Source organism: Trichosurus vulpecula, chromosome 9, assembly GCF_011100635.1.
Source record: "Trichosurus vulpecula isolate mTriVul1 chromosome 9, mTriVul1.pri, whole genome shotgun sequence".
Lineage (NCBI taxonomy): Eukaryota > Metazoa > Chordata > Mammalia > Diprotodontia > Phalangeridae > Trichosurus > Trichosurus vulpecula.
The window spans coordinates 176,215,386-176,236,495 of NC_050581.1; the positions used below are offsets into that span (position 1 = coordinate 176,215,386).

General features: G+C 43.5%; 1 protein-coding gene across 1 annotated transcript in view; it reads right to left on the reverse strand.

Moving 5' to 3' along the window:
* The window catches only part of SLC25A26 (solute carrier family 25 member 26), a 165,010-nt gene extending 144,170 nt beyond the window's left edge, over positions 1–20,840 (reverse strand). Inside the window, exons 1-3 of the mRNA XM_036739426.1 lie at positions 20,668–20,840; positions 9,737–9,893; positions 6,155–6,264 (exon numbers count right to left, since the gene is read on the reverse strand). Of these exons, the coding sequence (XP_036595321.1) occupies positions 6,155–6,264; positions 9,737–9,893; positions 20,668–20,721 (321 nt within the window). The 5' untranslated portion in view covers positions 20,722–20,840. The remainder of the gene's footprint in view (positions 1–6,154; positions 6,265–9,736; positions 9,894–20,667) is intronic.
* Positions 20,841–21,110: the final 270 nt, after the last annotated feature.

A 21,110-nucleotide genomic window follows, 5' to 3' on the forward strand; every position in this document is an offset into this window, starting at 1 on the left:
ACAGTTACTAATTTACTGTTTCAGCTTCTAATTGTATGATGAATTTCTTGGCAGTATCTGTAGACTTCTGCCTCCATTCATCTTTATTTACAAGCAATTTCCAGCTGCAGTTTTAATTTGAGTTTCCGTCTGATCTAACTATGCTGCTCTGCGTTCTCCAGGAGGTCCTAATGGCAGCAATCTCATTTTCTCAACAACCTTTTGCCACAGCTCAATTATATTTCTGAACAAGGACTTGGCAAAATACTACCCACTCTGCAGATCAGAGCTAACCTGGATTAATTTCTGAATATTTCCAAACTTGGCATGATTAATTTTTAAAAATGTCTACAGTGGTCAGTCTTTCCCATATTAGCTTGGTCAGTGATTCTTCTTATCAAGGTCAATGGTAAGCAAGAGAACACTTGATATTTTAAGATGCAAACAGTGACATTAATATCATAATGCTTTCAATGCTCACTTTGGTAAACGCATTCAGTAATAAGTGGATAAGATTATCCTAATAACACTGTTTGCTACAAAGAGGAACTTGGTATAAAGTGGGTTCACTTTGAACTCTACCCAAGAGTCTCATAAATTGGTTTCATTTATATGTGTGTGTATATGTATATATATATATGCATGTATATGTGTGTATGCAAATGAGATGATGTATGGGATGACAGATGATAAAGGGCTTTGCAAACCCAGAAGCACATTATGTCAGCTAGCATAAGAATTACCATCCTTCTCTTCCTCCTCCTCATTAGAATCACCATCACCACCCCCACCACAATCATCACCACCACCACCGTCATCAGAATTTCCACCATCCTTCCCCTCCTCCTCATCAAGTTTTCAATGGCCTGGAGCCTGCACTTGAATACCAGCAGACCATAATGTGATTTAATGCCCCAAATTTGAGCCATTTTTAGGAGGAAATAGTAGAATTTATTTGCAAGATAATATGCAATTTAATTCTACAGCTGTTTAAAAAGATATAAAATCTAAGCTACAACTACTATTTACATGTAAATAAAACTAAGCATCAGAAAAAAAAAATTTTGCGTTACAGAGAGGTATCTCTTGGAATTGGGCTTACGGCTGATATCTTGTGGTACCAGGTGATATTGAGAAATTCCCAAGGAATGCTTGTTGAAAGTAATGGCCAAAGCAGAGGAAACTTTAACATGAGATGAACAGAATATTCCTAACTTTCTATTCCATGATGTGCAAGAGTGTCAGCATCATTCCAAGTCCTTGGAATCAGCATATCCAGGAAGGAAGTAGAAAGCAGAAGTTTATGTTAAAGAAAGACTTCATTTAGCTCTATGAATTTGGTTTAAAACAATTAACTTTCTTCTTTCACAAATTCAGCACCATTTATAATTTTTTTTGTTATTCTGAATTTGTTGAGCCATTACTAATATGCTGACTTTCTGCTAAAATTTTCTTTTAAAAAAAATTCTGTGTGCTATACATTCACCTTCTTGGGCTGAGGACAGAGATGACAACAAATAGCACTCATCCAAAGTTTAAAGCCACACCATGAGAGCTCCTCATTTTGAGGTGCACATTCCTTGGCGATGCTGTTGGGGTCGATGGTGAACTGTCCGTATTTCATTATTGAAAGCAGTCTACAGTAAAGAGGCACCTTAAAAAAAAACAAAAACAAAAATCCCCCCCCCTCCAAGCCCTGGATGCACCAGCATTTACAGAGTTAAAGCAGGCGTGCCCCACCACTTCTGATCTAATTACAGTTTCCACTTTTCACAAGGCTTTTTTGTGTGTGTGATGAAAACCGAGCTGTAAAATAATTGAGGTGGGGATTTAGAGATTTGGTACAGCAAACCTCCTCATAAAAATGGCACAAAGGGGACCTTTTTTTTTTTTGCGATTGTCACATATTAAATCTTATTTGATCGATTTTAATGTATTCCAAATTACAGGCATAAGGTAGACTGCTGTAATTATAGTTTTATTGATTACTCATTAAGTTTTAATCAAGCGATCACAACTGGGAATGATTATTATTTGGTCCCTATTCTCATTTCCAGGACTTTTCTTTCCCAGGCCTGAGCCAGTGTCACAAACTAACTCCAGGCAGAGCTGATAATCAGAACACCACAAATCACAGCTTCCAAGGCAGCATCTTAATAGCATTGTCATTATTTTATCACAAGTCAAGTCTTCGACAACATTTTGTCCACAAGTTATTTTTTCTGTCATTTACATGGTTTTTGTGTCAATGGTACAGTCAAGAATTACAAATATATTTGCTTTTATTTCATTATATTTTCCCTGTGAAAATTCTTAAGTCATTCCACAAAAATTAGGCCTTTTCTGCTTTTCTGACTGGCATCTGTATTCTCCTAAGACTAGAAGACAAAATTTATGGATCCAAAGCCAGAACTAAAACCTTATTAGGAAAAACTGAGTAACTAATGATCCCTGATCTTATTTACCAACATGTGAACACACAGAAACAACCCATGTAGCAGGAAAACATAAAACATGTAGAAATGACAGTCATTGGGAAGGAAACAATCCATTCCTTTGTGCAGATCTCCAGCCACATGGTGCTGAGGGGTTTTCACTGAATTTAACCTTAAGTACTTGCAGGGTGGTTTGGGAGAAAACCTTGGTGGTTCAGGGATTTCAGAAATGAAATCAACCCAATTTTCTTGAGTTTACAAAATGTTTCAGCTTATTTTAAATAAAACAGGATGCACCAACTCTGGTTGAACAAATGGAACCTAAAAATTACTATCACCACTAACCTGGCCTGTTTTAATTTTTCTTGATACCTAAGAAATACTACAGAGCAGGTATGAGAAGCAGCCATTACCCTAAGGCCCAAGCACAGCAGGGACAGATTGTTCTAAGGCTAAATAATCTCAGGCCTAGACCCTTTCCGATAATCTCTATCACCCCCACCCCCTGCCTCCCATCTATTTAGCATATATGTAAACCCCCTCAAGATGATGTTATAAGGTTCACAGGGAAATCCATCAGTTACAGAAGGAAGAGGCAGCATTTCTCCTCCAACCCAAACGCACGCCTCATTTGACATGAGAAATTAAAGAACTGCCACACTCCCTCCCTTGGTGTGTCACTCTGAATTTCCTTTCAAGTCCTCAGGGACAGAGGGTTTATGAATGCAAGAAAGCCTTTCCTTCACTGTGACAAACTAGCTTTCAAGGAAGAGAAAGACTGTAGTGAATATTGGGGAAAATAGGGAAAAAAAATACTTTATTTGCTTTTTCTCCACAACACACTGAGATGAGCTTTAACCAAACACTCAAAACACACTACATTTATGACAGTTCACTTAAAAGCAGGCAATGCAAGATGAACTCTAATGGGAATAGAAAAAAGTCTGCCCGGACAGAAATGTCAAAAACTGAGCCATGAAAACCGTAACACATTAAAAACCCAAGATTTACACTACTTTAGTGTGTATCCCCCAACCCAAAAAAAAATTCAGTGAATTACTAATTACAAGACAAAAATATAAACAGAATATAAACCTCAGTTAATTAGGGAAAATATCAAGCAAAAACTGCTCTTAAATTGAAACTGAACAAGTTTGCAAATTATAATTTAGGGGCTAAAATGTTTACATGTAGGATAATTGAGACATTATTTGACTAACCAATTAGCAGAATTGCATATTCAAATATTTAATTATTTTTGGCACCTACTCATAGAAAAACACCTCCTCTTTGCCAATCTGTGCTTTGTTGTTAGCTACTTTAAAAAACTATTCTATAAAGTAATTTCAGGCTCGATATTCCCATCACTTTTGCTACTGAAATCAGCATGAAGACCATTTATTTTGGAAATTCCACATCTCTGTGACAAGCCAACTCGGACTCTTGCAAAGTCATCTTAAAACTGATGTCAAAAGGAAGACGTTTTCTCCCAAACACCATGGAAAAGACATATTTAATGTCTCCCAGGTAAATTTGTTTAGACATTTCTCTCAAGCAACTACAGAGATGATTTCTTCAATCAAAAATTCTATTTTACCGTAATGAACCTATAAAGTTTTATATTCCCTCGAAATGTGAAAACCAAATGAAATGCTGAAATGTCTCAAAGACTTTCTACCAGATCTCAGCCTCTTTCTCTGTCTGCTAGTCTAATCTCACCGATGAGCCCAAGGCAGGCACCCCTAATGCACAGGCCTCGCTCTGACAGCAGCCCCAGGCGGCCTAATCTCACCTGGCCATCCAAGGCAGGCACCCACCCTTAAGGCACGGGCTTCACTCTGTCACCAGACCCTACTCCAAAGCCTTTAGAGGCTCCACACAACCTCCACGATCAAACAATTTCTTCTGCCTGTCATCTAAAGCTCACAATTCAGTTCCAACCTACATTTCCAGCCTTAGTTGTTACTGCTCTCAATCACACAATTGACCAAATGAGTTCCTCACCGGGTTCCTCCCTGCAGGCACTCCATCTGTCCCCTCTGTGTCTCTCCCAGGGCTACATGCCCTGTACCTCAAAAACATAGGCACCTGCCTCTACCTGTGGGAAGCATTATCTTCCTTTGAGGTGGAGCTCAATTGAGCTCGACAAGCAGCTGGGTGTGAGGCACTGTGGAAGGGGCTGACGCCCCTCTGCCCCCCAGTCGTCAGCATTTGTTCCTCCTCCAATTACTCACTTATTGACTGCTTTGTGTACCTGTTGTGTCCCCCAACAGAATGTATGATTCCCTGGGGTGGGGAACGTTCCATCTGTGCTTTGTATCCTAGGGACCATCACAGTGAAGCCAAAAATTGAAAGGAACGAGAGGCAGCGGCTGCTTTCTGTCTGACTTCTCCCCTTCTCCTTTCTAATGGTTTCATGTTATGGTCATGCTTACCTGTGGCACCTTTTCATCTAAAACATCGCCTAACATCAACTGCTTTAAGTTATATTTCTCTCAATCTGTTTTGTTTAAAGAAGTGATCTACGGCTTTCTTTGCGGTGGCAAAGAACAGGAAATTGCAGGGATGCCCATCAACTGGGGAACGGCTGAACAAGATAAGGCATTTAGTTGTGATGGAGTACTACTGTGCTATAAGAAATGATGAGCTCAACGATGTTAAAAAAACAGGGAAAGACTTGCACAAAATAATGAAGAGCGAAATGAACAGAACCAAGAGAACATTGTATACAGTAACAGCACTATTGTTTTAAGAATGACTTGGAGCAAATAAGTTATTTTGACCATTATAAATACCCAAATTAACAATAAAGGACATGTGAAGAAAGATAGTATCTGCATCCAGAGAAAGAGTCGATAAACAGAAGTTTGTATAGAATGATTTTACACACGCCCACCCACCCACACATTGTCTAATGGTGGCCATCTCTAGGGCCAGGGGAGTGGGAGGAGAGGGGAGAAGACAGGGAAAAAAAGAAATTTACTGGATAACTTTGCTGTAAAAGTAAATTTAAAAAAAAAAAAGAGAGAGAGAAGTGATCTCCCTGAAAGCCTCTTCTCAGGCTTTCCCTGCCTTCATGGGTGACTTTCCTTACCTTAATACAAGGAAACCTACTATAACAAATTCAGTGTGTATTTTTAAAGTTCCTTTTAGGTGAGCCTTCTCCTTACCATCTCCTCTCCACAACATGCTAATTCCCTACTAATTTTCTAAAGAGGTCATGGAACCCAGAAATTAGTCAATCCAAACTCTCTACTTTGCAAGTGAAAAAACTGAATTTGAGGGAGAATAACAGACTTGCCAAGGCCACAAAAAAATACCACAAGAGTCAGGATTTGAACCTAGCTCTTCCAATTCCCAATTCACTGTACCCGACTTGACTTTCCAGCTGTCCTTTACTCATACCACCTACCTCTACCCCCATACTTTTCTGCTAGACCAACTCAAGCACTGCCATCTCCACCAACCAGACCCAAGACAATATGCAGGGAATAACTGGCCACCTTACCTCTCAAAGTCCTGTGTTATCTGTAATGTAAAAAAATAAATATGAGTAATGCTTGTGAGGCAGGAAAACTCTGAGCTCTTTACAGACAGCTTCCATGTTGTTAATGCTGCCTGCCTCCTCCCGGTGCCCTCGCACAATTCTGGGCACTTAACCAGCAGCCACTGAGGATCTCTGCCGGACCGGGAAGCTTCGTGCATGGGGCACACTGACCATGGCTAGGCGGGATACTCACCACTTCTCCAGCAGAGGCCGCCAACATATGAGTCACTGGGACCAAGTACGACGAGGAGTCGGTTCTCAAGAAAAATTTTGCATATTCATAAGTGATGAAAAATGCAGCAGCTGAAATGGAAAACAGCCCAGTTACCAAGCTGGTCTTGATGCCAAGTTCGACACTTACTCACATCCTTAAGAAATACAACAATGTTGTCTACAGAGCGCCCTGCCATTAGCAGCAGCTAGGTGACCCAGTGTACCCGGAGTCAGGAAGATCTGAGTTCAAATCCCACCTCAGGCACTTACTAGCTATATGACCTGGGGTGAGTCACTTAACGTTTGCCTCAGTTTCTTCAACTGTAAAAATGGGAATGATAGTATCACCTACCTCTCAGGGCTGTTTTGAGGATCAAATGAAATAATACCTGCAAAGCGCTTAGCACGTGTGTGGCACAGGTAGGAGCTTATTATTATTGTTAGGAAAACACCAGTTCAAATGCCATCTCAGACGCTTTGTAGTGTCTGACGCGTAGTAGACAACACTACAGAAAAGTTTCTTCCTCTCCCATCCCCTTTCCCCACTGCACTGTGAAATTTGGAGCCGTGTGAAAACTCTATGACTAAGGATAAAAACGTAACTAATTAAAAGAATTTTTTGTGATTTGAGATGGCATCAAAGGAGACCATAGGTGTTGGAGCTAGTAGGGACATCATGTATTATTTCTTTTAACAACATCATTTTAGGGACAAGAGGATGAAGTGATTTGCCAAGGGTCTGGGATTCTAAGTAACAAAGCCGGGGGCTGAGCCCAAGCTGATCTGAATATGTGACTGGACCTTGATGGACCTTCAGGCCTCCTTCCATCAATAACGGTACAAGTAGAAACTATCATAGTCACTATAAAATAAAAAAAAATGATCCACTGATAATGCAGAAATATAAAAGAGGAAGCTTTTTTTTCTTTTTTTTTTTTTTGGAGGGGGGAAGGCAGGGCAATTGGGGTTAAGTGACTTGCCCAAGGTCACACAGCTAGTAAGTGTGTCAAGTGTCTGAGGCCGGATTTGAACTCAGGTCCTCCTGACTCCAAAGCCAGTGCTCTACTCACTGCACCACCTAGCTGCCCCAACTTTATGTTTTAATTAAGAAAAAAGTCAATTCTCAAATGTTCCAATGCTGATTTTTCAAGTTCATTATAGCTATTTTTATTAGTTAAAAGTTAAGTTTATACTGTGGGAACAGTAAATTACCTAACTGAACTTGAAACTGAAAATCTGGGCCCAGTTACCGTCTCCCACAGGTCTGGCCCAGGAGGGCTTTGTGGGATGCCGGTACTGCGAGCACAAGATGACTGTCACCCAGATACGGACAACAGACCAAAAAATGAAAAAGAATGACAAATTTCTTATTTCAAAATGACATGTGAGCATGGCAATAGTTAATAATGCCTTTCTAGGGGCAACATACTGCAAGGAAGACTCAGAACTGCTGCTAAGAGGTTAACCCCTGGTGACAAACAGCAAGGGTTCAGAGCTGTACAAATCCCAATTCGACGGTTTCTGGTGTTTGTGCTCTCATTCTAGGTTCTCCGTGAAGTCTGCCCCCTCTGACTCATTTGCTGAATTAACCAAAGTTTACAGACCCTACACTGTCTACCTTTTAACTCCCTTAAGGTGAATTGTGATACCCACTGACCCAAAGTGTCTGAGATGGAATTTGAACTCATGTTTTCCTAATAATAATAAACTCTTGACTATGTTCCACACACTGTGTGAAGTGCTTTACAGGTATTATTTCATTGGATCATTTTTCTCCAGTAAAACAGAGAAAGAGGACAGAAAACACTGACAAGCTCCTAGGTATTATCCTTTATTTGTTTTGAACAATTCTCCAAATACTCCAGAGACTTATTTTTGGTGCTATTATTGAGGAGTATCTTCTAGGTAATCCTATAACAAAGTCCTTTCTGAACTTCAGAAAATAAATCTGATGGATGGAGTTGAGGAAAGATCTATGACTGCCTGCATGGCCTTGGACAAGTCATTTATCCTTCTGTATCTGTTTCCTTATCTGAAACATAAAAGGGCTTTTCCTGGACATCTCCGAGTTCTCTTCTAGCTCTAAAATTTCTTACATGCTCCTCCTCCTAAATCAAAGCCTCTGGAAAGCAGGAATTTACCCAACATACCTGCTGAATGAACAAATGAAAACGCTGTTGTATAGCAAGCACCTGCCTCAGTGTCCTGAACACAACAGGCACCCGGTAAATGTTTCTGGGTGGTGGCAGCAGTGGGGCTGCTTATAACTCTCAAGATTTGCTCTGAGCAAAGAGGAAGCCCAGGTTTGGTTGGTGAGGGGGGAGAAGGGTGGAAGAGGGAGCCTTATGTAAAGCCACATCATTAAAACTTCAAACACAAACACACACATTATTGAGGGCCCAAAAAGGTTTTGTTTAGGTGGGTTATATTTATTGATATCTACCATATTATAAATTAAAACTAATAAATTATTTATGTATTTATGTGTGTGTATGTATACGTATATGTATACACATACATACAACACATTTATTTGACCTTTTCATATTCCTCACAGTTTATACGACCACACTGGGCAGGGAATAGGTCTTTCGACAACACTATATGTTAAACTGAATAATGACTACTGCAGAAAATTGCATGGGCAATCTCAAAAGAACCTCCCCACCCCCCACTTTTAAACTTATAAGGAATTTCCACCATTTAAGGTAGGCCCCTTGCATATCTTTAAATGGTCCGCTACAAAGCCTTTAAATGACATCTACAGCGGGACATTAAAAGCAGAAATTAACCTGAATTCATTAAAAAGAAAGAAGAAGAGCATCATGTAGCATTTGAGAATCTGGTACCACTGGAAAGATCACGAAGCCATTAAAAGTTGGCAAAGTGGCGTTATTAACAAGTGGCTGGAATGAAACGGGTGACACTGATCAGAGCATAAAGACCGCACGAAAGAACACAATAGAGACTTTACACCCAAGACTGCAAAAAGAGCAACCGGGAGAAAGCTAGCAGGAAAATGGCCACAGCACCTCAGGCCAATTTAATTGTGATCACTGAGTTTAACACTGACGGCTTTAATGCCTCTTGGGTTCACCTGCCATACAGCGAGAGTGAGAAATGGGAGTCTTATTATAGAACAACAGTTAACATTTACAGAGCATCCACTATGTGCCAGGCACTGTGCTAAGCACATCACAATTATTATCTCATTTGACCCTCACAACAACCCTGGGATACAGTTAAGACCATAATGTTCTTTACGGGAATTAAACATATATTTAATTTTTTAAAACACCATTCATAATTCTTCATTATAAAGATAATGGTTCTAGATCTATGGCACTGACTGATTCAAAAATAATGGGGTGGTGAATAAAAAGCCAACGCATGCAACAAATTACCCTGAATGGGTTATCACGCGTGGGGCCGGACCACCTGCCACTCTGAAAACAAATTACCCTGAATGGGTTATCATGCATAGGGCAGACCACCCGCCACTCTGAAAACAAATTCTATTATTGCAGGCTTAAGGCAGCTTGAATGACAATGTAACTTTTACCATTAGGAAAAGATCCAATAGCTGCAGAAGGAACACCGGCGTAGATTCCACGGAAACCACCAGCCTTATTAAATCCTTGGGGACTCTGGAGTCTAGTTTTTATGGTATCCAAAGGAAATAATATCAAGTCGACAGAGACACCTGCTACCCCTCCAGCCTTAAAGACAAAAGAAAAAACATGGTTACAAAAATAAGCTAGAGGCAGGTTTGAGGGTGGATGGGTAGGGGAGAGGGTGCAGTACCAGTCTAAACTTTGCAGTGGTTGGTGCTTTCTTTTTATGCTTGCAAAAGTAATGAAGATAAAACCACTTCTAATACCAATGTTTGGACACTCTTCCCTGATCACACAGGGCTACATATGATCAATTTATCTAAAGATGCTAGGGGCCTACATTTCTCATTATGTTCTCCATGCCCTACAGAAGTCTCCCCAAAAGGTAGAGCAACCTGCAGAAATACATTTCTTCCTCTATGCCATAAACATGCAAAGCAGAGCCTATGTTTCATATTCACTACCCTCTCACCCAGTGTACTCAAAGTGTGGTCTGGAGACCCCTGGAGGTCCCCAAAGGCTTTTCAGGAGATCTGTGAGGTCAAAACTATTTTCATCACTATTTTAAAATGTTATTTGCCTATTAAAATGCTCCTCTTTTCCAACTATATGTCCATGTGAGGCTGGATTTTCTTAATATACTTTAATAAAGACAATATATTGCAAGAGACTGAATACAGAAGCAGATGTGAAAATCCAGCTCCCTTCTATTAAGCCAGACATTAAAGAGATTTGCAAAAGCATGTAAAACAATGCTGCTCTTCAAATCAAATCAGCTATCTGTGAAACACTTAACACAGTGCCTGGCACAGTACCTAAATGCTTATCCCCTCCCCCCTCACTCTTGTCACTAATTTTTTGTTGCTTAGGCCTGAGGGCAGGGGCAGTATGCTTTCTAAACTTTCTACCCCCCTCCCCCAAGCCTTGCTGTGCTTTACAAAGACCAAGCACCAAATGAGTGTTCCATATTAGAAGGGATGAGGGTGAGTGGACAGATGATGCGAAACAGCAGGACACATGCACAGCCCCAGCCCCATTCGTTAGTTCCTTGGGGGAAGGGGAGGGATGGGGGAGGGAGGTAAAAGCGGTTGACACTTTTTGGCAGCCAGGACACTGCCCAGCTCTTCTCTTTTTCTTGACCAGGATGCATGTTCCCACCCTTTCTAAAACTGAATTTCCCAACCCAGGTCTGTTTAGAAACCTTGGCCCACCTCTTCTGGGCAGCAAACCCTCCCACCCACAGCCCTCCCAAACTTGGTGTGCTGGATGCTTGCAGCAGCTGCAACTGCCAGGCCTTTGTCAGGTTCTCGGTTACTCCGTGAGCCTTCCTGAGGCCCACTGCCCATGGGGGAAGAGGGCGGCCATGTCCGTGATGCTACTGGTACCCCAAGGGCAGCAAGAGCAGAAAGAAGCGGCAAACACGACCACCTGAACGATGAGGAGTTTGGCCCTGAGGAATGATGTGAATGAAGCAACACTCTGATATTAAACATATATATTTTTTAACACATATGTTTTAATGTGTTTCACCAAAGGTGTCAATCTCTCTTAGTTCAAAGGTATGTTCGGGAACACTGCATTTCATGGTACAGATCATGCTTTGAAAAATACTGATACAAGCCTTCCATCACTTGGGACCTCCTAGTGCTCTGTTGGAAATACACATGGACATCAATTCAACCACAGAGCCTGGATAATCACACTTAGACATGCACACAAAAGTCCTGGATCTTCAGTCAGATTAGAAGATAATTTAGAGTAAGATGAACATATGGCAGGTGTCCAAGGCATGTGGATGTAAAAAAGTTCCAAAGACATCACTCTGAAGAGAGGGCCACAAAAAGTGGTTTCTATCAGGTGAAGACATTTCACAGAAGACCTGGTGACTACACGGCAAGCCCCCAAGTCACATTTGCCAAACATCTAAATGATAATTACAGTAGAGAGACCAGCAGGGTGGAATGGAAAGAATGCCGGGCTTGGTGCCAGGAAGAAGCTGGAATCAATTTCTACAGACCCCTATAAAACACGCACCAGCTCTGGGCTCTGGGGTTCATCACTTAACCTCCCTGAGACTCAGTTTCCTCATCAGTAAAAGGGAGGTAATGACATCTGGAACACCTTCCATGGGGTTGTTTTGAGGATGCAGTGACCAGGTAAGCCCTCGACAGACCTGAGCACACTAGAGAAACAGCAGGGGCTGTCATCTGAGCAAAGATGGGTCCCCCCGGTGGTCCTCACACTTCCCTAAGTTCAGGAGCCATTCTAGTGTGACAGACGGCCCAGGGGACCATTGGGAAAGGGTACTTCTCTAATGAGAAATCACTGGAGTACTAGCCTAAGTAAGTTCTTCGGTCACACCAAGAGAGTCCACTGGTGGGCTGGAAACAGCCAGAAACCAACGCAAAGACCCCTTGTCCTCAGACAAAACTCCCCAAACACCAAGTCAGAGAAGAGCAGCATGGAGACCACTGCTAACAATCCACAGTGCAGAACCACAGGAGCACCCAGGGAGGAACCGCTAAGACATTGGAGCATGTCAACGTATAATTTTTGTACCAGGCTGGCCTTTTTTGGTCACCAAAAAATTTCACAGAAAATGTCGTGAGTGCAGAAAAGGTAACTATTTTCTAATTCTTCTCTTCTGAACTGACCATCACTAATTATACAGAATGGAAACAAAATCAAATACTGAAAATCAAATCTATTCTTTCTGTTTCTTCATTTTCCCACGAAATAGAGATATCTGCTTTTACTGTAGACAAACTGGCAAGGAGAGGGGAAAAAAGCAAACAAAAGCAATCTGGCATGGCTGGAGCCTTTAAAAAATGCAGCGCTTAATTCTAATTTTCCCTTTAATCTCAGAAGAGGGTTCAGAGAGGTGTTTGCCATCTATTCCTAAAGTTTTAATCAATAACTTAATTACTCTTTTAATCCATTTGGCTACTTTGCATGCATTGATTTTTCTAACCCTCCCTTCATCAGAATTCTCATCTTCTCAGTATAAAATTGATCAGACTGAATCTAGCTATCTAGTAAAACATGAATCAAAAGTTACTAATTGCTTCTGTGCATTTCAAACTTCTATAATATAAATGTCATTGAAATTCATGAAGCTAGAAAAATCTGCTAGCTCAGAGCCTTCAGGATAGCAAGAATACCCTTCTATTTACCATATCTTCCCCCTCTCCACCCCCCACCCTGAATTGTAGATTAGAAGTCTCTGGGGAGCTCTTACACCATCAGTGGTGCTGAGGGAGGGGTCTGAGAAAGTTCACATTCAGTAATGTACTCCTGGAAACCAAGAAATCAATACCTCATACTTTCCTTTAAAACGGCTCAAATATAGTTGGATAAAATACACAGAAGTTCCATTGAATATAGCAAGCCAAAATGTTAACTGATTTTTATGTAAAATGAATTATAAAAATCATGTCAAACATTAATATAAACTGTCAAGTAACAGAAAATCATCTTTCCTCTAAAGAGTTTGCTTTGTTCATGGACAATTAATTAGCACGGGGGTTATCAGGCAAATAATTACTTTCAGTATTTATGGTCCCCCACAGACAAGAAGCTAGGTTGCTAAGCACCAGACAACTATGTACGGATGCAGGGATAGCAACTAGCCACGGGAACACCATGATGACATCTCAGCCTTCTACAGACAGAACTCCATAAAGCCTTCAATTCCTAAATCAGAAAAGTGGTGACCATCTCAAGTACCCAACTAGCAATTTTTTTTAACATTAAAATGCTGACACAGAGTAGGACCGCACCCTATAAAACCTTTTCTTTTCCTTGAAAGGCAAAGCTGGCACAACAATAACCAGAAAAAGTAGGAAAAGGGGACGCTAATCGCTGGCCTTTTAATGAGCGGGAAATAACACCAAGCTGTCTGAGTCAAGCAGGCAAATGAACACATCTCCAGGTCCTCTCTGCTACCTTCTGATCCAGCTCCCTTCCCATTCTAGCCTGTCGTCTTCTCTGTCTGACCTCCTGGTTAGACCCGGCACCACACTCTGGCTGCTCTAGGCCATTTCATGCTAACCGAACTCAAGTGCATTCAGAAAGAATGGTCACTTTCCTTAGCCAGAATATGCTCTGGGAAGGAGAGGGTCTGCTAGGTATGGACAGGTTGGGAAGGTAACTGTGGGCGATGCAGACTGTTAGGTACAGTCTCCTTTTCCCAGCGGGATAGGGCTAGGTAGACAGAAACAGCCAGAATGACGGATGCCCGCAGAAGGCTACTGCAGCCACCAAAGGAATCCTGCCAACCCCTGCTTTTATCCTCAGGCTCATGATGAGTGTATTCAAAGGTAGTTGGTGTGCCAACCCAGGATCACTGTATTTACTGGTTCCCTTTATGTAACAGCATAAAACCACAAACTTTCAATTGGTGGATTCTATGCCTCTTCTCTGTCCTCATGCTTCCTGACCTCTGTTTAAATTGTCTGACACCCCCTTCTTCTTCTGGATACTCTCTTCTCCCTGCATTTTCAGAAAGCTGCCCCCCCTCCTGATTCCTCTCCTCCTGGCTGACCCCCAAACTCAGTCTCCTCTGCCGGACCATAATTCACATACTAACCCTAAGTGCTGCCTTGGGCCCTCATCTTTTCTTTTGTACACCCCCTTTCTTGGTGAGCTCATCTCCACGCAGATGACTCCAGCTCTAGAGATCCAGCCCTCATCTTTCCCATCTTTAATCCCAATTCACCAAATGGATGCCCCATAAGCAAACTCAGGTTCCCCTCTGCTCCAAACTTCTTTGTTTCTGTTTAGGGCACCACCATCCTCATAGTTCCTTAGGTCTGCGACCTCAGAATTCTCCTCAACTCTTCTTTTCACCCCACCCCCACCCAATCGATCACCAAGCCTTCTTGTTTCCATCTCTAAAACATCCTTCCTTTCCCTCCATTTCGCTTGTTACCGCGCTCTTCAAGCCTTCATCACCTTTTCCTAAGACCGACACAACAGCCCCCTCCCTGGTGGCCAGTCTCTTCTCTCTCTAATCCCTCCTCCACACAGGTGTCAAAACAATACCCCAAAAACACAAGTCTGACCTGCCACTGCCCTGCTCCAGAACCTACAGTGGTTTCCCATGGCCTTTGGTACGAGACACACACTCCTCGGGCTCCTCTGCAGAGTCTGGTTCCGGCCTCAAACTCTTCTCTGGCTTCAAGTCCATCCCCCTCCCCCGGCCCAACGGCCACCTTTCCATGCACACACTGCCCCAACGTTGGGGTCCCTCCTCTCCCTCCTCCATACAGCTAACACTTTCTTGCCTCTGTAACCTTGCTCAGTTCTTCCTGGAATGCTCAGCCTTCCTCCCATACTTGGTCTGTTTAGATGCCAATCCAATGACTCCTTCTTGAAGTCCTCCCCAAGCCTCCCAGTTAGGTGACCTTCCTCCTCAGCTTCACAGAACACGTTGCTTTGTGACTAACACAAAGAATCTGCAGCCCAGATGATGAGACACACCAGCAGCGGGAAAGGGGCCGACTGGAACAGGACGGTCGTTCCACACCTGGTCAAAATGCAGGAACTGTACTGGGTGCTATTGCTTGGTTGTGCTTCCCTGTCACTGGGGAGGGCACAAGAGTGAGGGGTGGGGTGTCCTTTTCCTAGAAATGGTTGTGACGTGGGCATAAAAGTCTTCAATAAAATGCATTTTTAAATGTTTTAATTCTAATACATTTAACAGATGACTTATTGCCCTGCAGGAGGGCAGGGTTCATATCTTACCGAAAATTTGGATCCCTCCACCATCACTACCAACAGTATTCTGCAGACAGGAGGTAATGAATAAATATCTACTGATGAATCCTTACCCTGCCTTTCTGTACCCACCGAGGGCTGTAGTACTAATCAAATGAAACATACACAAATGGCTTTTAATAATTCAATAAATACTTATTAAGTGCCTACTACGATAGCAGGGGCTGCCTTTTTCTTTGGTATTTGTATCCCCAGCACTCGGCACAGTACCTGGCACATCTGATGTTGTTCATTCATTCAGCAGTGTCTGGCTCTTCGTGACCCCATAGACCATGGCACGCCTGGCCCTTCTATCCCCCGCTATCTCCTGAAGTCTGTCCAAGCCCATGTTCGTTGTTTCCACAACACTATCTATCCATCTCATCCTCTGACATCCCCTCTTTTCCTTTTGCCTTCAATCTTTCCCAACATCAGGGTCTTTTCCAATGGGTCTCATCTTCTCAGTATGTGGCCAAAGTATTTCACCTTCGGTATTTGACCTTCCAGTGAATAGCCTGAATAAATTTCTTCTAAGTATTGACTGATTTGATCTCACTGCTGGCCAAGGGACTCCCAAAAGTCTGGCACACAGTAGGCATTTAATAAATGCTTCCTGACTGAGTGACTCTCTAGGTCAGCAATAACATCCACTCCCAGAGCATCGTCCCCCAGATGCTTCTATTTGTAGGTGAGGGCCCATCCCCACCCCCCGCACCTCATGAGAACCATGGTTTTTGAAAAGATACTAGCCTAATGATCTATACAGAAACAACCCAATGGATGAAGAGTGTCTTTGGCCCAGAAGATGACAAATAGCTGGCAATCCAATGAGCCAATCCATCAATACATGTAATTGGGATTGGGCCCCAAACTGAATATGACAGAGGAAGGAAACTGGGTTGGATTTGGGAAAGTGAGCAGTGTTTTTAAAGCACCCCAGCTGTTCTCTGACATAAAGGTATTTTTTTAACCTCAGTATTATTTTAGTAATGCTATATGGCTTCAAACTGCGATGCAAAGGGTAATGAAGGGTGTACCTGTGATAATGATGGTCATCAACAGGCTGTACATTTTCTGAACAAATAGACCAAAAAGTCATAAAAGATATGACCCAGGAAACGTATAATCAGGGAAGAAAGTAGACTGGTCAATGAATCAAAAAGTACTTATTAATGGTCATGGAGAAAGAGCAAGGGATGACAGATGGCTAGCCTGAGCAGCTGCACTGGTACCCACAGACTGTTTTAAAGGCTATGCCTGGAGTCATAAACTGTAGCGGCTGTCTCAGAATGTGGATTAGTCCCTCTCCTTGGGGTCTTCAAGAAGAGTGTGGATGGCCACTTGTCAAATATAGTCCAGAAGGAACTACTGTCTGGCCTGGGTTGGACCAAAGAGCTATTTAGATGGTTTCCAACTGTAAAACACAGTGATTCTGTGACATTGAGGAAGGATTTCAACACAATGAACAAACCCCCAAAGAGGGATTGGAATGCATGGAAGGACATGTACAAGGACTGCAAAGAACGTTGCCTACGTTGTGAGCTGCATCTTTGGAGGGATGAGGTCATAGACATGGAAGCACAGGTATCAATCTTAATAAACCAGCTATCAGTACTACAAGAGGTGAGGAGGCAGAAATCAGAAAAAGATCATTGAAAAATCATTTGTCTTTGGCTTCAGATTCAAACACACTCTTATTATGGATCTTTCTCTCTACCTTCACCCAATTTTCTCCAGTCACATCTGACCATATGAAAATAGTGGAAATATTAATATTAATTAGATACAATATTGGATATAATTAATATGAATTGGACATGTGGATATAATTTTCAGTTTTAAAAAGAAAAACAACTAAGTAAACAGGATGTTCCAAAAGTTTCACTGCAATTTTAAGCTAATAAAGCTGTTGAATGCCAAGCAGGAGAACATAAATTACTATGTTAAGAAATTGAAATTTAGATGTCAGGGAAAAGAATAAATTATCATGCTACATTTTTTCACCACATTTGACAGCTGGAAATTTTAAGACATAACACACTGATCAGTGATTTATACTGAAATAATCTAATTCAACCAAAGTTCACCAAGTACCTACCATGTGCTAGACACTATACAAAGTTGTAGATACAAAGATGAAAATAACCCCTCCTCTGAAAGTGCTTAAATTCCACAGGGCAGGGGAGTACTGGATCTGGAGTCAGAAGACTCAAGGTTAAATCTGGCCCCAGACACTTACCAGCTGTCTGGACAAGTCACTTAACTTCTGTGTGCCTCAGTTTCCTTAACTGGGGATAATTATAGTAAGTACCTCCTTGGGTTATTGCAAAGATCAAATGCAAAGTGCCTGGTACATAGTAGGTGCTTAATAAATGTTAATTCCTTTCCCTTCATAAAAGTAAAAACAAGAATATGAAAAGTAAATAAAGTGATGGGAGCAGTGGGGTGAATGAGAAGTGCTAAAAACCAGGTGGCTCAGGACAGGCCTTGTGCAGAGAGCAGCACAGGTGCCTCAGGGCCTGCTGAAAAAGGAGTGAAGCCAGAAGAGCCCTGAAGCCCAGCCAGCTCTGTCTCCCCTGCCCCGGCTCCTTCTCTGACTTCACTCCCAGCCAGCGTCCAGCCTTCAGGATCCCATAGAACTCATCCATCTCACACTCTAAGTCAACAAGGATTACTGGCCTCTGCTGTTAGTCCCTTTATCTTCTCCCTGGCTCCCACCTCAGGCCCGTCCTCTTTACCACCCAGCTCTGCTATAATGGCTTTCTCACTGCCTTCCCAACACTATTCTTCCTCCACGATCTTTCTTATGCATAGAAGTCACATCCCTACCATCACTACTCAGCCTCAAACTTTTCCATGGCTCTCTACTGTCTACTGGGTAAAGTTCTAATTACTTTCCTTGGCATTCAAGGCCCTCTATTGTGCCACCAGTCCACCTATGCAGCCTCATCTCCGATTACTCCCCTCATACCAGACTGCTCCACTCTGTTTCCCTACCACGGCCAGCGCTCTCTGGATCCTGTGCCTTCCTTCCCTATGCCTGGAATGCCCAGGATCCCTCCCTTCTCTGCTGTCCCTGCTGCCCTTCTCCACCCTTTAACTCCCAATGCCACCTCCTAGAGGAAATCCTCCCGGAACCTTCCTCCTTAGACCTCCCTCACATCGTGCTTTTTGGGTAAATCTTTAACCCAGCAAAATGCATTTACTGATCAGTCATGCGACAGGCCCTGAGAAGACAAAGGCCAAAATGAAACTGTCCCTATTATTAAGGAGTTTAGACTCCACCACAGGAGAAAATGTGCGCACATATTAGTGCATGCAGAAGAGAAGGTCATTGTAGGGGAGAAGTTCAAGCACCTGGAAGGGACCAAGGAAGACCTCATGCAAGCCTCGGCATTTGAGAGGAGCTTCAAAAGAAATGAGGCTTTCTAAGAGGCTTTATGTAGAAGGCAGGCTTGAGTGTCATCTTCTAGGAAGTGAGGGTTTCTGACATGCAGAGGGAGGGAAAAAGGGAAGCAGGGAGGAAAGGAAGGAAACAGGCACAATTGGTCAGGACATAGGAGCAGAGGCATCACATCTCCATGACTATTCTGGATAAGAAATACCATGATGGCATCCTGCCCTTTCTTTGGGTCTGGGCTAAAAGCAAGCAAGCCAGCCACAGAAAATGAAAAACTGAGGTAGAGAAATGCAAGAAAACATCTCCAAAGAACGATCCCTATGGTATTTGATGCTTTCTCTATTTCTCCCACAACCTGAGAGCCCATTAGGGCATCACCCTGTCCTCACCCAGCCCTTCCTAGGCAGAAATACTCTCTTATACTTTGCTAGAAAGGTGCTTTCCTATCTTGGCTAGAGTGACTCTGGCCTCCAGAGGAATTCGGTTTTTACAAGGGGCGAGGAGGAGAGCAGGTTCCAGTGAGTCCCCACATTTCATGGCAAGGTCCTGAAGGAGCCCACGTGGAACAAAGGGATAGGGCAGGACTCGGCTGCTTGAGGCGAGGGCTGAGAAGAAGCACCTTCTTTGGTACAGCTGCAGTGGGGAAGTGAGAGGACAACCTTTGGAGACAGTTCCGAGCTTATGGAAGGGATCTGGAGCCTCAAAGCCACTACACCTGAGACGTGGCAGGGGACTCCAGCCCCATGGAACAGGGAGAGGACAGCAAGGAAGCAGACTGGGCCCAAGAAGCAGACAGACTTCGCGTCCGAGGGGGGCCTGATCTTCTCAGCTGTAAGAGGATCATCAAGTCCAGGTGAAAACGATTCTCTCCTTTCCAGATGCTCTTCCTTCAAGACTCTGCTCAGGTGCAGAATCCTTTTTCCCTCCCTCTTCCTGCACTTCACTTCTTTGGGATCTTTTCTCTCCCTTTCTACCTTCTACCACCGTGGAAAAAGCTTAGTGTCTATAGTCAAAGGGGCTGGATCCCAATCCGTTCCTGCTCCTTATTCCTTGAATGACCTCAAACGAGCCACTTCCTCCTTGCCCCTCAGGTACATCTCATGTACAATTAGGGTATTTATTGGATCAGCTGGGTGATATAGTGGATGGAGCACCTGGCTGGAGTCTGGGAGATGAGTTCAAATCCGGCCTCAGGCACTTACTAGCTGTGTGACCCTGGGCAGTCACCCTGTTTGCCTCAGTTTCCTCATCTGCAAAATGGGATAGAGAAGGAAATGGCAAACCATTGCAGGATCTGCCAAGAAAACCCCAAATGGGGTCGGACCCGACTGAAAAAAATGACAGAACAACAACACAGGGAAAAGACTGTTTAAATCACTTTAAGTCTCCTGGCCTCGGGTTCTTCATCTCTAAAATGATGGGGTCGGGCTGGATGGATTTAAGATCCTTTGAAGCTCTAAAATCTATGAACCTGATCACCCACGTGATCGTAGGCGAGTCGGTTTCCCCTCTCGGTGCCTCGGTTTCCCCATAAGTAAAATGGGAAGTCTGGCGGGTGAGGTCACTTGCAGCTCTAGCTTTAGGAGCTTTGAGGTGTCAGGAAGAGAGGGCTAGGAGGGACGAGGGTCTGTCCAAGGTGAAGGTCGGAGAAAGAGGGGCGGGGACAAGACGGAAGCTGGAGGCGGGGGCGCGAAGGAGGAAAGGCTGTGGGCCCGTACTCACCAGGAGGGACGCAAGGAAGCCCGGCTGGTCCGCGGGGCAGGCGCCTAGGGCCATGGCCTCAGCCCGAGGCCGCCTCAGTCGGACCGGAGCGAGTGCAAGACCAAGATCACGGCGCCACCATGCCTCTCACCTGCTACCTGGGCGCCGCCATCTTGGCGACCTCTCTTGCCGGTAAGGAATACTTCCGGGCCGCCTGACGTCACTGCCATAACAACTGCACGTGTGAGAGGAGGTGGTCTAGGAGGGAGGCGGAGAAAGGGCTGAAGGGAGGATTGATCATTCACAGTTCTCGCGAGATTTGGATAGGCCTCACTCCCGTCGCCCCGCCTTTCCCTCACCCCTTTACTTCCGACTGACAGCGAATGGGGGAATCGTGACGCCATGTTGAGAAGGACATGGGTTTCCCTTTTGCTGCGGAGATGACGGCCTCCGGAGAAGGCATC